Below are 15116 nucleotides of genomic sequence, written 5' to 3'. Positions count from 1 at the left end.
TCACGAAAGACAGAAGCAGAGACATAAGCAGAGGGAGAAACAGGCTTCTCCCAGGGAGCCTTATGCGGGACTTGATCCCTGATCCCCTGGAAGCATGCCCTGAGCAGAACGCAGACGCTCAACCACTGAGCCACCCAGGCGTCCCTGTCTTTATTTTTGAAGTGTGTGTGTGTGTGTGTATTTAAAGATTTTATTTATTTATTCATGAGAGACACAGAGAGAGAGAGAGAGAGAGAGAGAGGCAGAGACACAGGTGGAGGGAGAAGCGGGCTCCATGCCGGGAGCCCGACGTGGGAATCGATCCCGGGACTCCAGGATCACGCCCTGGGCCAGAGGCAGGCACTAAACCGCTGAGCCACCAGGGCTACCCTTAAGTGTTGGTTTAAGTATATTGAAGTACATTTCTATATTGAATATTGAAGTAAATTTCTATATTGAATATTGAAAAAGTCTTAAAGAATCTTTCATGTACCATTGAAATGAATTCTTTCTTGCTTCTTTTTAAGTAGTAGCCTATTTCAAGTCTTTGTGAATAAATGGAAATCTGTGAGAAAAGTTGATTTATGATTACTAACAAATTAGCCTGCAACTTAGTAACACAGCAGACATTTATCACCTCATTACAATTTATCATTCCTGTATCAGGATTCTGGAAGCAGGTTAACTGAGTATTTCTGGCTCAGAATCATGAGTTTGCAGTTAAGCTGTAGATCAGTTCTGCAGTCTTCTCAGTGTTCTATGGGGACTGTAGAATCTGCTTCTAAACTCACTCACATGTGGCTTTTGGCAAGATACTTCAATTCTTTGATTGTTGACTGGAGCCCTCATTTCATTGCCACATGTTGCTCTCCATTGGCTGCTTGAGCATTCTTGGAATAAATATAGTAGCTGTTTTCTCTAGAAGAAGTGATCCCAGAAAGAGTAAGAATGATGCGACAATACTTTGTATGTCCTAGTCTCAGAAGGTAGATACCATCACTTCTGCCATTCTGTGTGTTTAGAAGCAAGTCCCTAAATTGAACCTACTCTCAAAGGTGAGCAATCCGGCTCTACTTTCTAAAGGGAGGAGTGAAGAGTTGGAAGCCATGCTTAATTACCACAGTGATATAGACTAGGAAGTCTCAGAGCATAAAATAAATGCTATACTAGTTTCTTAATAGAGTAATTGTCAATTCTGACACTGTATTAGCCTTTATAAAACAACAAAGCAAAAACATAAATGGTTGAATTAGGCTTGTTGATTCACTTGAGTCAGGTTTTTCTGTAAATGTTTCTACTGTGCAGTCAAAGCTGTTCATTGTCTTTTTCAAGATGTATTTTTTGATTCAGTGACATAGGTTACTGCTGTACTTTTCTAGAATTGTTACAGAATAGAGCTAAATATAGTATGTACAGTTCATGGCACAAACTGGATGTTTAGTAGATGTTAGTGCTTGGCTATTGCTATTTTGCTCTTATTTAACCTAACTTGTAAAGTGATCATTAATTAAATGGGTAATAATTTTAGCTTAGTTGAAAAATAGTTACTTGGCTTTTTGTTAGGATAGGTATGGCTCAAGCATCAAAAACTTTCTTCCCTTGCTCTGTTCCTCCTTTACTTAGTCCCCACTACCTCCTCCTATCCAAAAACCTCAGTTCTCATAGTTAATTTATCTTCCACATATTTATTATTCAAACATAAGCCAATCCAAATATACCCCACATAAATGATAACATGAATACTCAGTTTTCTCTACCTTGCTTTTTAAATATAACAAATTGATAAGGAAAATTTATCTGTGATAGGAAAACTTCCTTGTTCTTTTTTGCATCTTTTTGCTGTATCTCATTCCCTTGTGTGTAGGTTAGGATAATTTTTTTCCAGTCCTCTGTAAATGGGCATGTGCGCATTTTTTATTTTGCAATCAGTGTGACAGTGAGTGACTTGTGTACGTGTCACTTTGAATATGTCAATATGTCTGTAAAGTAACTTCAGAGTAGAATTGCTACGTCAGTTGCAGTTGTGATTTTATGCTACCATACTGGAGGGGCTACCAGTCTTCTCACAGCATCCACAGTGTTTAAAAACTGCTTGTATCCCTATAGTCTTCTCTTCAAAACATATTTTCATATCTTTAGATTTTGCCAGCGTTATAGCCAAAAAGTGGTATTTCAGTCCAGCTTATTTGAATTATTCTTATGGATGAGGGTATATTTTTACTCATAGTTAGACTTACTTTTTTTTTTTTTTTAGCATCTATTCATATTCTTAGTCTTTTTTCTCTTATGGTTTGATCTTACTGATTGATAGAAACTACATATTAGGAGAATTCACCTTCTTGAATGAGTTGAACTCTGAGCTTTTTTTCATTTGTCTTTTGACTCTACATTCTAAAGTTTTGGCTTTTTTTTTTTTTGTATAATCAAATTACTCTTGTAATATAGATTTCTGTCATAACTGAGAAAGTTTTCAATACTCTAGAGTTATAAAATAACTTTCTTGTTTTTTCCTAATATTTAGTGTTTTCATGTTTTTCGGTTTTTGATTTGTTGTGTATGGAATCAGTATGGAACCAACTTAGTTTTTAAATAGGTAACTACCAGCTTGTCTCAATACTATTGTGTAGTTCATCTCACTCATTGACTTGGATGCCACCTTTACAAAATAAAAATTCATATATTTGGGTTTATTTCTAAACTTTCTTTTCTGTTGTTAAAGTAATATGTCTTTAGTATGTTTTCAGGTTTTCCTTTATTGCCTTCTCTGTCTGATTTTCTAGCTATTTAGTTCTTGGGATACTGGGAAGGGGAGGGCACTTTTTGTATTTTTATTGGTTCCATACTAATAGTAGTTTTTGATACATTGGTACTGTTTTTACTTCATTATAACTTCTCTTTTTAATAATAAATCCTACTGAGTTTTTAATACATGTATTAGTACGTATGTGGAGGGATACAGAATAATGGCTATGTATATCGTGTAAAATATATTACTATAAGGGAGAACTTATATTTCTTCATTCCCTTCCATTGGGGTTGGTGCTTTTTACATATATTAACTCAACGATTTATCATACAAACTAATTCAGTTTGTAACTAGAATTTTTAAAATGTGTAATTGTTTATGACTAAATTTCCTTCAACGTTGCTTTTTTTTCTTCAGTTGTGATGCAGATCCATCAGCCCTAGCAAAATATGTTCTTGCTTTGGTAAAGAAAGACAAAAGTGAGAAAGAGTTAAAGGCATTATGTATTGATCAGCTGGATGTATTTCTTCAAAAAGGTAAAATCTTTGGTTTAAAAATAATAGCTGATTTTAATAAATCCTTTATTTTTTTTTTAATTTATATTTTATTGGTGTTCAATTTACTAACATACAGAATAACCCCCAGTGCCCGTCACCCATTCACTCCCACCCCCCGCCCTCCTCCCCTTCTACCACCCCTAGTTTGTTTCCCAGAGTTAGCAGTCTTTACATTCTGTCTCCCTTTCTGATATTTCCCACACATTTTAATAAATCCTTTAAAGCAAGATTTTCCATAATAAAGGAACTCAATAAGAGAACAGACTCTAATTGTAACAAAGTTGAACAAACAGTATTATTACTCATTATAGCTATAGCTTATTTATAATGGACACCTTTTTTAAATTAGTATCTTTATTCTCTTTCTTAAAGCATGCTGATATTTTTTCCTTAAAAGATTAAGTAAATGAATACTTGTTTCTTTAAAGATAGTACTGCTTAAGAAACTATTTGTAATGATGCCTAGATAGTGCTTTAAAATTTTTTCACTTTGCCACCATCTGGATAATGATAATTATGTTTGGCACTCAGGGCACAGGGTACGTGGAGACTAGTCCTGGCTGGAGGCGACTGGCTGAGAAACTCTGACCACCCTAGTTCCGCTATGCTAAAATTGAGTGGATTAGTATTACCATAGATCTGTGTCATGGCACACTAGTTAGGAAGCTGTTGATCTTAGTATAATTCCTAGTTATGAAAGTCAGTGTATATTTCATCATCTTGAATTCTGATGTGTAGAGGGGGAGAATTCACTTCTTAGCAAATATCTTTAATCTGTGGTTTTTTGGTTTTCTTTTTAGAGACCCAGATATTTGTGGAAAAACTTTTTGATGCTGTGAATACAAAGAGTTATCTACCTCCTCCAGAGCAGCCATCATCGGGAAGCTTAAAGGTAGAATTTTTTCAGCACCAAGAAAAAGATATAAAAAAAGAGGAGGTAAGGGTTTGTGTGTTAAACCTTAGCTGTTCTTTAAAAACATATAAGGAATAATTAAACCTAGTTCAACTTTCTGATTTGTGTCAAGAATCCTCAGGACCATCCCTGGGAGCAATCATAGGAGTTAGCACAGAGTCATACTCATGGCTATGACTTCTTACAGCAAAATCAGCAAAGAGAAAAAGTAGGTATTTTGAAGTCTGGGGGAAAACAGATGTGAGCTTCCAGAGCCTTCTCCCAGTGGAGTCATACAGGATGCACTTAACAAGTAGGTTTAACGCATTTGAACTAGGGAAACTCATTAGAAACTCAGTGTGTGAGGTTTTTATTTTGGGCTGGTCACAGATGCATCTGCTGTCTACTCTGTACCAAAATTCCAGACTCCCAGAGGAAAGCATGTGGTTGACATAAAACCATATCGTTGACACAGTCAGGTATAAAGTGAGCTATTATTATCTGGGAATGATGGGAACCCTCCAGAAATCAAAGTTCGCAGACACCAGTCAAGGGACTACCTTATAATGCCTTTCTAAGGATAACAGTGTCAAGCTTGCTTTTCAACTCTTTTCTGCATAGTATCTTACAAATATGGACTTGGATTATCTATGTTTTCTGAAAATAATTAGATTGACATTAGATCTATCTGCTTCTGTCCTGTATACATTTTGTAGGGGACTATTTGTAAGGTGGTCATGTAAAAGGACCTTCACAGAGCAGCGGGCATGACTTCATCCTTTAAGAGATTTTTTTTTTAATTTTAGGATTTTATTTATTTATTTGTTGGGGCAGGGGTGGGGTAGGAAGAGAGAGAGAGAACACAAGCAGGAGGAGCAGCAGGCAGAGGGAAAGGGAGAAGCAGGCTCCCCGAGGAGCAGAGAGCCCCCTATGGGGCTTGATCCTAGGACCCTGGGATCATGACCTGAGCTGAAGGCAGATGCTTAATCAACTTAGCCACCCAGGTACCCCATTTTAGGAGATTTGAAGAATTTACCTTTTATAACTTTATTACTTTTTATTTACCATTCTTAATAATCATAAAAATCCAGATATCATCAATTTGATGTTTAAAGATTGTAATTCAAACAAAAATAATTGGTATTAAGCTGTTAGATTTCTGCAGTTAGCCTAGCTGTAGGTCGAATAAATCTTGGTTAAAATTTTGGCTTCATCAGTCATTACTTTATGACCTTAAAAAACATTACTTTTCCAAGTCTTAGTTTACTCAGCTGTGAAATGGAAATACTATATGGTTGTTGTGAGTAATAATAAAATAATACCTGTAAAGCACTTGGCATAGTGTATAGCGTATAATATATTTTCAATAAATGGCAGTTCCTATCACTACTGAGAGATTGTTGCATGGTGGAAGATGTGGTTGAGTTTTTTTCCCCTCATAATCTTTCTTTCCAGATTATGGAAGTAATACTTGTTTAATATGTATTAATATAAATATATGTATAATATTATGTAGTAATTCTCAAATATATTTCTATTTCTGTATTTGAACATATTTACACATACATGCATGTAGATAGTTACACAGACACACACATAAAACACCCCTTCACTACTTGGTGCAAGGGAAGACCAGAAATTATTTTGTGTATATTTCATATCTAACAGTAGAGGGGTTCTGTTAATAAGGAAGAAAAAGATAGTGGCTATTGTGCTGCAACTGCTAATGCCACATAGAGTTGCCCAATAATTTAAGTTTTGCCTGCCAATGGAAGTTTGGTGGGTTGGTTCTAGATATCTGCTATGCAAATTATATTTTGATTCTTAAAAATCTTAAGTAGTCCTTGATTTGAGAAGCAGTAAGGAGTCTTCCCCAAAACGAGTTAGTGGTAAAACCTTAGTCTTACGTCTATTGACATAATAATATTTCTCCACAGTTTTCTTGACCAATTGTGAAGGATATTTATCCCTGATCTTTCAGAACTGTCAAAATGTCAGATGACAACCTGGATTTAAAATACCATGGGTATAGTAAAAGTTCCCAGTTGAGCATGTACTGTGGAAGATGATGATGTATCAACATAAATTACTTGCGAGTGTGTGTTGAAGCAAGTAGAAGGGAAAAAAGGTGCATTGAACCCTGTTTTTATGAATGGGGGAGGTTCGAAATGGGTGGCAAGAGGAGAATGAAAGTATTTATAAGGAAAAAAAGATGGGAAAAAGGGTTTTTAAAGCAGTGTTCCTCAGAGTTTGGCCTGTTGATAGGATTTCCATTTAATTTCTCATCCAATATTGGACACTTCTGACAGGAGAGGGTCTTATCCCAGAGAGGTATTGGAACAACTGGAATAAACTGGGACACTGTTATGTTATCCTTTACACTGAGTCAAAATGTCTTAGAGTTCTTATTAAAAATGCAAAATCTGGAGACTTGCCGTATTTACAGAAGCTACATGTTCAATACTTCCTGTATTGGTTTATCCTCTAAATCTTTTTTCTAGTAACACCTGTTACTATCCTATGTAATCAGTGTTCTAGACAGTATAGCATGAAAAATTCTGGCCTCAGTAAAGTAGCATTGATAAAGGGAATGTTTTCCAGGCCTGCTTTCTATTAATACAATACAAATGAAGGTCCTTTTTAGAAAAGAGAAATATATAGCTGCCATACTGCTATGAGAAACTGGAGAACTATTTGACCTTATGTATCATTCTCTCTTATGTTTCTTTTTCTGACTTGGTTAGTTCTAATGCATTCTTCTATATTTCCTAATGTGTTTGGTGCTAGACCAAATCCATGTTGGAATTTTGAAAGAAGAAATAAAATTGACTTTCTACTAATAGTGTTAAAATGAGGACATTTGCCTAAGTGTTTTCTCAACACTGTTATCTAAGATAAACATTTCTGAGTTTCTATTTAGCATTCACTTTTAACTTTCAGCAAGCCTTTATTCTGTGGTTAAATTAAATGATTGTATTAGAAGAGAAATTTGTTTTTTTAATGCTTTAGAAGAGAGCAATTTCACATCTGTGTTTTAATATTATTTAAATCACGGAAATAGTAACATGGCAAAGAATAATTCACTAAACTTATGCAAAATTTTTTTTGTATATCAGATAACAAAGGAGGAAGAGCGAGAGAAGAAGTTTTCCAGAAGGCTAAATCATAGTCCACCCCAGTCAAGTTCCCGATACAGAGAAAATAGGTGATTGATTGAACCATGTTCAGTGTTCAGATATTGGATGTATCTTTTATATGAATGCTTAGACTTGATTATGATTCATCTAGGGGCAAGATATGTCTACTCTTCTCTTGGTCTAGGAACATATAACTCAATAATTTTCTTACCGAGAATATCTGTGTCAGATTTCTAGGTCCTGGAAAGGAGGTTTAGTATAGTGCTTGGCAAACAATTATTATTGTATTTATTTCTAACTTCAAATTCCAGTGAAATCTCAATGTGAGAACCTTTTTGCATGAAGTTTCCTTTCAGTGTGAATAAATTATTTTTCCCACTAAGGCTTGAAAAGCAGAGTACAGTAGATTGATATATGCCTTAAGTGTGAAGTACGGGACAACATGTACTATAAAACATGATGTATGGATGCTAAGTGTATAGGTGTCTTGGTATATAAGACTAGGGATTGAGACTTTCAGAGTTTTTTCCCTTTAAAAAGGGTTTTAGAATTCTTGAGCAGATGTTCAGTTTTTCAATTTGAGTTTCTTATATTTGTGGAGGGATAAAGAATCATGTTACAGGAATCAAATGTGAGTGACTTGTACATTTAATGGTTTTTTTTCTGTATCTATGTAATTATTTTCCTAAAAGTGATCATTTATTTCTTTAGAAGTCGTGATGAGAGGAAAAAAGATGATCGTTCTCGCAAAAGAGATTATGACCGAAACCCTCCTCGAAGAGATTCATATAGAGATCGGTACAATAGAAGACGAGGCCGAAGTCGCAGTTACAGCAGGAGTCGGAGTCGAAGTTGGAGTAAAGAGAGGCTTCGTGACAGGGATAGGGATAGAAGCAGGACGCGAAGTAGAAGCAGAACACGAAGCCGAGGTAAATAATCTACATTGTATATATGTATATTATGTTCTGATTAGTATTCTTCTATTGTGAATAAACTGTATTTGAGTGTTTTAAAGATGGTTTTAGTTTTTGTTGGTGTTTTCATTTTTTCTCATTTGATGTATTTTGTGGTCCAAGTGAATGCTTTTTTAAAAATTTCTTTTAAAAATTTTATTTCATGCAAATTAAAACGACAGTGAATCACCACTGCACGCTCATTACAATGACTGAAAGTGAAAAGGCTGACTTTATCTAGTATTGGTAAGGATAGAGATAAACTAGAACTCTTTGGAAAACACAGTAACTTAAATTTAAATTTAGACATACCAAATGACCCAGCCATATCAACTCCAGAGTATTTATGAAGAGAAACAAAAGTGTATTTCCACACAAAGACTGTACACAAATGATCATACCTTCCTTTGAAATAGCCAAAAACTAGAAACAACCCAAATGTCATGTGAATGGCTAAACTGATGCATCCATACAGTGGAAGAAAAGGATAGAACTTTATATCTATGTCACAAAAGGGTGAATTTCAAAATACTAATACTGAGTGAAATAAGCCAGACAATAAGAGTATACATGTGTATACAATTTTAGAAAATGCAAACTAATTTGTGGTGACAGAAAACAAATCAGTGGTCATTTGGGATGGAATTACGGGAAAATTATCAGGGGTGCAAGGATATTTTTGGGGGGTGATAATCATGTATCTATGTATATATATTCTTTTAGTTATGATTGATTTTACCTGTGCACATAGATAAAATTCATTAAACTATAAATATGTTCAATGTATTATATAAGCATTACATTTTAAAATTAAGAAAACAGTTAAAATTCTCATTACAGATGCGTATATTTGCAAGAACATATCATTTCCAACGTGTATAATTTTTCTTCTAGTGTACGTTATTGAAAGAAAGATGCTGTAGGCAATAAAACAACTAAAACACTTGGAAGTGGAACATCTTTACCCAAGCTTAGATTTTTGCTACTCTTTTAGCCTTTATTCTACAGCCATCTTTAGTCTTTGGGAAATAATATTTATGGCCTTTGTTGTATAAGCTTTATACTTCTTTGTTACTCTGAGTTTCCCCTCTCTGTGATCTTGGTATTTTAGGCCTTTGTGCAATATTGCTTCACTTAACTAATCTTAATACCTTTTCTTTCTCCTTGGGACCACAGTCCAGTTAATGGCTTAGTTCGTGTTTAATATGAGCTCTTTTTCCTCTTGGCTCACTGATTTCCATCTTTAATAAATAGCTTTCACTATTAATGCTATTAATAGCATATACTGTTGATTTATAAAGTCATGCTGGGATCTTTAGGTGGATTACAACTAAATGTTCATCACAGGAAAAAAAAACATACTTTTATTGTATATTTGTTTTGTGGGCTGAAGTTTAACATACTAAGATTGCACTGAAGAAAATAATGTCTTTTTTGTGTAAACAACTCCAAGGAAAAAAAGCTCATTAAATATAGCAAATTTTGTGTGATTTTATAGTTTAGGTCATATTGCAAAGAAATAGTTTATTTTGGAATATTGTGTATTCATTTAGTAGTTTTTAAAAGAAAGGGATTGAGTACAATTTGAGCATTTTCTCTATGTTAACCAAAACACAGAGAAAATGTAGGTCTGGGACTTTTTTTTTTTTATATAGTTTTCTAAATTTTTTATATTTTGTTGCAGAAAGGGATCTCGTAAAACCTAAGTACGACCTGGATAGAACAGATCCACTGGAAAACAATTATACTCCAGTCTCTTCAGTACCTAATATTTCATCTGGTCACTACCCTGTACCTACTTTGAGCAGCACTATTACAGTAATTGCTCCTACTCATCATGGTAATAACACTACCGAAAGTTGGTCTGAATTTCATGAAGACCAAGTGGACCATAACTCCTATGTAAGACCACCAATGCCAAAGAAACGGTGTAGAGACTATGATGGTAAGTCTTTTATTGTTTCATAAAGTACTGAATTAGTATTTCCAGTTGACTAAATTTACAGAATCTAGTTGTAAAGGTTGGGTTGCAGAGTTACTGAAAGATAATTAACCTATTGGAAATGGTGGTAAATTAGTCTTAAGCACTCTTGAATTCTTCAGTATTATTTAAACCTTCATTAGTCACTACTGAATATTGTACATCAATTGAAATATAGTGCTTATTTACACACAAGTCTTAATATATTTTTGGAGTTGACCAAACAAGAATAGTATCTACTGAGTTATCTGGTAATCACCTACTAAAACATTCTTGACAAAACTCACTTCTTTAGAAATAAATGGTTTAAAAAAATGGTTATTGGCATGGAATTAGAACCTAGAAATGTGAATATTACCTGTAAGAATTTTATAAATGAAGCCTCTCAAAGTTTTACTGTAAAGGTTTTGTAAATTGTATTAAAGCTGTAGTTGCAATATTCTGAAAATTTTAAGTAAGATTTGAATAAAGGGAATGCTAAAGGAAATGCTTCTAATGACAAAGAATGTAGAAGTTTTATATCATCTTGCTAGCTAGGTATACTAATTTTAATTTGATATACTTTTCATTTTTAAATTTTTATTTTTTAAAGACTTTATTTAAAAAAAATACTTTATTTATTTATTTATTTATTTATTTATTTATTTATTTATTTATTTATTTGAGAGGGAGAGTGAGCACAAGTAGGGGGAAAGGGCAGAGGGAGAAGAAGAAGCAGACTGCCCCGCTGAGCAGGGAGCCAGATGTGGGACTCAGCCCCAGTACTCTGGGGTCATGATCTGAGCCAAAGGCAGACGCTTAACCGACTGAGCCACCCAGGTGCCCTTGTTGATATATTTTTTAATGCGTATGTTGGGTGTATTATCTACTTCACAAGGATTTTATATTGCTGGAAATTAACTCTTGTGTTATGGTTAGTTACACTCGCCCAACATTTAAAAATATTCTTATTTTTAAATTTCTTGCCTTTGTTAACTTACAGAAAATGTATATATCCAACACTTTCCATACTTCTAATTATTCTCCCTTACAGAAAAAGGTTTCTGTATGAGAGGAGACATGTGCCCTTTTGACCACGGAAGTGACCCTGTAGTTGTAGAAGATGTGAATCTTCCTGGCATGCTGCCTTTCCCAGCACAGCCTCCAGTTGTTGAAGGACCACCTCCTCCTGGACTTCCCCCACCTCCCCCAATTCTTACACCCCCACCTGTGAATCTGAGACCCCCAGTGCCACCACCAGGCCCATTGCCACCCAGCCTACCACCTGTCACAGGTAAGTAAATATATTTGCTCACCAGTACCTGTTATCTGTCCATTCATAGTCTTTTTTAAAAGTTAATAGTTTGATATTTGCTTTTGTTAAAAATACCTAATCCTAAATATGCCTGCTAAAAAAGGCATTGATACTAAAGGCATAGATACTAAAGGCAAGATACTCTTATTTAAAATATACCCTTGCTTGCAGGCTTTGCCAAACCTCTGGTTTACTGTGGTTTGGAGTGGCCCTGACTTAGCATATCCCTTATGAATCCCAGCTCTCAGTATTCCTTTATAGCTTAAGATAAACCTGTTTTGGAATCCATTAAAAGGATATTTTACCCTAGAAAACTAATAAGTTGTAAGGGCTTAGAGTTGATAGATACTATAATTTTGCTGATTAATGAGAATATCATGTTTGGATATACAGTAACTTATTTTATTTGTTTGCTTTCAGATGATATTTCTTATTCTTTGGTTTTGACAGGACCACCACCTCCACTTCCTCCTTTGCAGCCATCTGGCATGGATGCTCCCCCAAACTCTGCAACCAGTTCTGTTCCTACTGTAGTAACAACTGGCATTCATCACCAGCCTCCTCCTGCTCCACCCTCTCTTTTTACTGCAGGTGCAGTTTTGCCCCTCTTTTTATTCATAATGCAGTGAAGTTTTAGAGCAGAGTTATACTTACTTTCTTTAAAGATTTTATGTATTAATGAGAGACACAAAGAGAGAGAGAGACAGAGACAGGCAGAGGGAGAAGCAGGCTCCCTGCAGGAAGCCCAATGCAGGACTTGATCCCGGGACCCCGGGATTACTCCCTGAGCCAAAGGCAGACACTCAACCACCGAGCCACCCAGACATGCCTAGAGCAGAGTTTTAGATAGGAATTTAAAAACATTTGGACAGTGACTAGCTCTATTACATTTATTTTTCTTACTTAAATCATACAGAATAAAATATAGACATGATGAATGTATATTAAATGTAAGTTCTCAGTTATGTTTTTTAAAAGACTAAGTTATATTTCTATTTAACCTTTTTGTTTTTATAAAACTAAATTTTCCTTGTAATATATATAGTATGTTAGCTATGTATTAGTAATGTTATATAATTTATTTTTTTATCATCAATATAAAAAAATTACCAAGTGGTGTTTTATAATTGTTTTTTAATTACAGTTTTTGTATTACCAGATACATATGACACAGATGGCTACAATCCTGAAGCCCCAAGCATAACAAACACTTCCAGACCTATGTATAGACACAGAGTGCACGCACAGAGGCCTAACTTGATAGGACTAACGTCAGGGGATATGGATTTGCCACCCAGAGGTACTATGATTAATCTTTTCTTATTTTCATATCAAGAGTGGCAAAACATAATATGGTCTTGCACTTATTGGGGTTGAGTAAGGGATGGTGATTAAGTGTAATCCTCTGATCCTTTGATTCTTAAGAGAAAAGGTAATATGTGGTTCTCTATTTGTGTCACTGGTGACACTTTATCCTATTATCTAGGGGGAAAGAAATTTCCTGAAAGTATATATTTTCTAAGTTAGCTTTTTTGGGGGGAATTTTCTGTTGTTTGCAGTCTTTTTTTTTTTTTTTTTTTTAAGATTTATTTATTTATTGGGAGGGAGAATGGCAGAGGGGAGGAGAGAATCTTAAGCAGGCTCCACACCCAGTGAGGAGCATGACACAGGGCTTGATCTCAGGACCCTGAGATCATAACCTGAGCCAAACTCAAGAGTGCCACCCAGGTACCCCTATCATTTGCAGTCTTAATTGAAACTGGCTTTAATTCCCAAAGATAGATTTTTTTTTTTTACATTGGATAATGAAATTAGTCTTACAAACTTGTGCTTGATATGTATTTTACATGTAAGAATTTGATACTGGTTTGCTTATAATATTTTAAGGAAAAGGAATTCTGTTTTTAGGAAGTGACTTCTTAGTTTTTAAAATTTTCTTAGAGGAGACAAGCTTTTTAATAAAATTTCTAAATAAGAGTTTAGACGATAAACTTAAAAGCTGGGGCAACAAAACTGCTGTACTGGAGGTGCAAACTGATATGAAGGTTCAGAGGAGGGAGAGTTCAGATTAATTTGAAAGAGGGAACATTTGCTACATGTATCAGGAGGTGAGGGATTATCAGCCATAATGGAAAATATTATGTAGGCCAATAAAATATATTTTTTTCCCTAACTACTTCAGCTAACTTTTAAATCCCATTTTCAAAAGTAATAATAATAAATAAATAAATCCCATTTTCTTCATAGTCTTGCCTTGTTGTCTTTTTTTCCTAGTCAAAAAAAAAGTTACGCCTCATCAGTCATTAATAAGAGTCCTAACTTGTTAAATAAGTCAGTACCTAATATGGTTTAGTGAATTTGTGATTACTTACACTTTTCATTTTTTTTTAATTTGTTCATTGAAATTATTAAATTCTGCATCTAACTTGAGTGTTCAGAGAACTTTTTGTAATAGGGATGTGAGGAACATTGTAATTTATACCCAACTTAATTTATATCGTCTGAGATCAAAGGAAAGCATTTCATGTGGATGCTACCTTTCCTTCACCTTAAATTCTCATTGAGGAATTCTAATAGCTATCATTAATGACAGCAGAAGAAAAAGATTTTTTTAACGGTTTTATGTACGGGATATAAGATTGCTTATAAATGAAAATTGTAAGCCCCTTAAGATTGTGGCTCTTTATCTCCCAAGTCTCTCCTGACTAGTTCAGAGAAAACCCCTTCTTTGGGTCACTACTTAGCACCTTTCTTTTCATCATACCAATACTATTTGCTTTTACTGGAACTTCCCATATGAAGTCATCTCTTTCTTACCTTGCTGCTTAGGAGTGGAAAAATAAATGCTGCTACAGATTAGTATTTATTAGCTCATTCCAATGCCTGGCAAACTTTTTTGTTGATGATCATGAAAAGGAAGAGGGATTATACTCCTTGCATATAAATCTTACCATATAGAAGTTGCGGTTATGGTAATTTCACCTCCATATATGTGTAGTTACAAGTTAGAGGAAGTGGGCCTATTGAGCGAGAAATGTCTAGTATGTATGGTTAGAAATTTGAATGCCTTTTCCAATAGAATCATTGTATATAATGATTATTTTAGTACTTCATATACATTATATAGTATTTTTGTGGCCTGCCTAGGAATATATTCTCCACTACTGACATTGTTTTTATTACCACAGAACTGATTTAGCAACCTATTTAAATTGAGTAATACCTATACTTCTATTTTCTTCTCTTTTTTCATTCTTCCTCCCCCCAAAATGTTTTCATCTTTTTGCCCATTTGTTTTGAAACTTATTTGTCCTGAATGGTGATAGATACATAATTAAAAGCTTTTAATATTATTTATTTTATAATTAGTATACATTTCTTATAGTCTGTAGATGATGGCCTTAATTTAAATTTGTCATAGACTTATGTGATAATTATATTATTATGTTTTGTAATTTAAACTTGATGGGGAATTATCATTATTAAACAAATGAAAAAATTTAGGCCCATTGATACCTTAGAATTAATAAGAGCAACCAAATGAGAGTTGTTCTTTCCAGATTTCTAAAGAGGTAGG

The 15116-nt window shown here is 34.4% G+C and overlaps 1 protein-coding gene across 19 annotated transcripts in view; it reads left to right on the top strand.

The window, feature by feature from the left end:
- The window catches only part of RBM26 (RNA binding motif protein 26), an 85817-nt gene that overhangs the window by 26773 nt on the left and 43928 nt on the right, over positions 1-15116 (top strand). For 9 of the 19 annotated variants that reach the window (XM_025441245.3, XM_025441244.3, XM_049099494.1 and 6 more), the window contains exons 2-9: positions 3143-3261; positions 4083-4219; positions 7291-7379; positions 8023-8240; positions 9949-10209; positions 11279-11518; positions 11960-12130; positions 12684-12839. In XM_025441245.3, the coding sequence (XP_025297030.1) occupies positions 3143-3261; positions 4083-4219; positions 7291-7379; positions 8023-8240; positions 9949-10209; positions 11279-11518; positions 11960-12130; positions 12684-12839 (1391 nt within the window). The remainder of the gene's footprint in view (positions 1-3142; positions 3262-4082; positions 4220-7290; positions 7380-8022; positions 8241-9948; positions 10210-11278; positions 11519-11959; positions 12131-12683; positions 12840-15116) is intronic. The other 10 variants (XM_025441252.3, XM_025441251.3, XM_025441243.3 and 7 more) reach the window with 3 other exon arrangements.

The sequence above is a fragment of the Canis lupus genome, chromosome 22 (assembly GCF_003254725.2).
Source record: "Canis lupus dingo isolate Sandy chromosome 22, ASM325472v2, whole genome shotgun sequence".
NCBI classification, from domain to species: domain Eukaryota; kingdom Metazoa; phylum Chordata; class Mammalia; order Carnivora; family Canidae; genus Canis; species Canis lupus.
The sequence above is the reverse complement of the archived record's forward strand: the minus strand, read 5'-3'. Positions and strand labels throughout refer to the sequence as shown.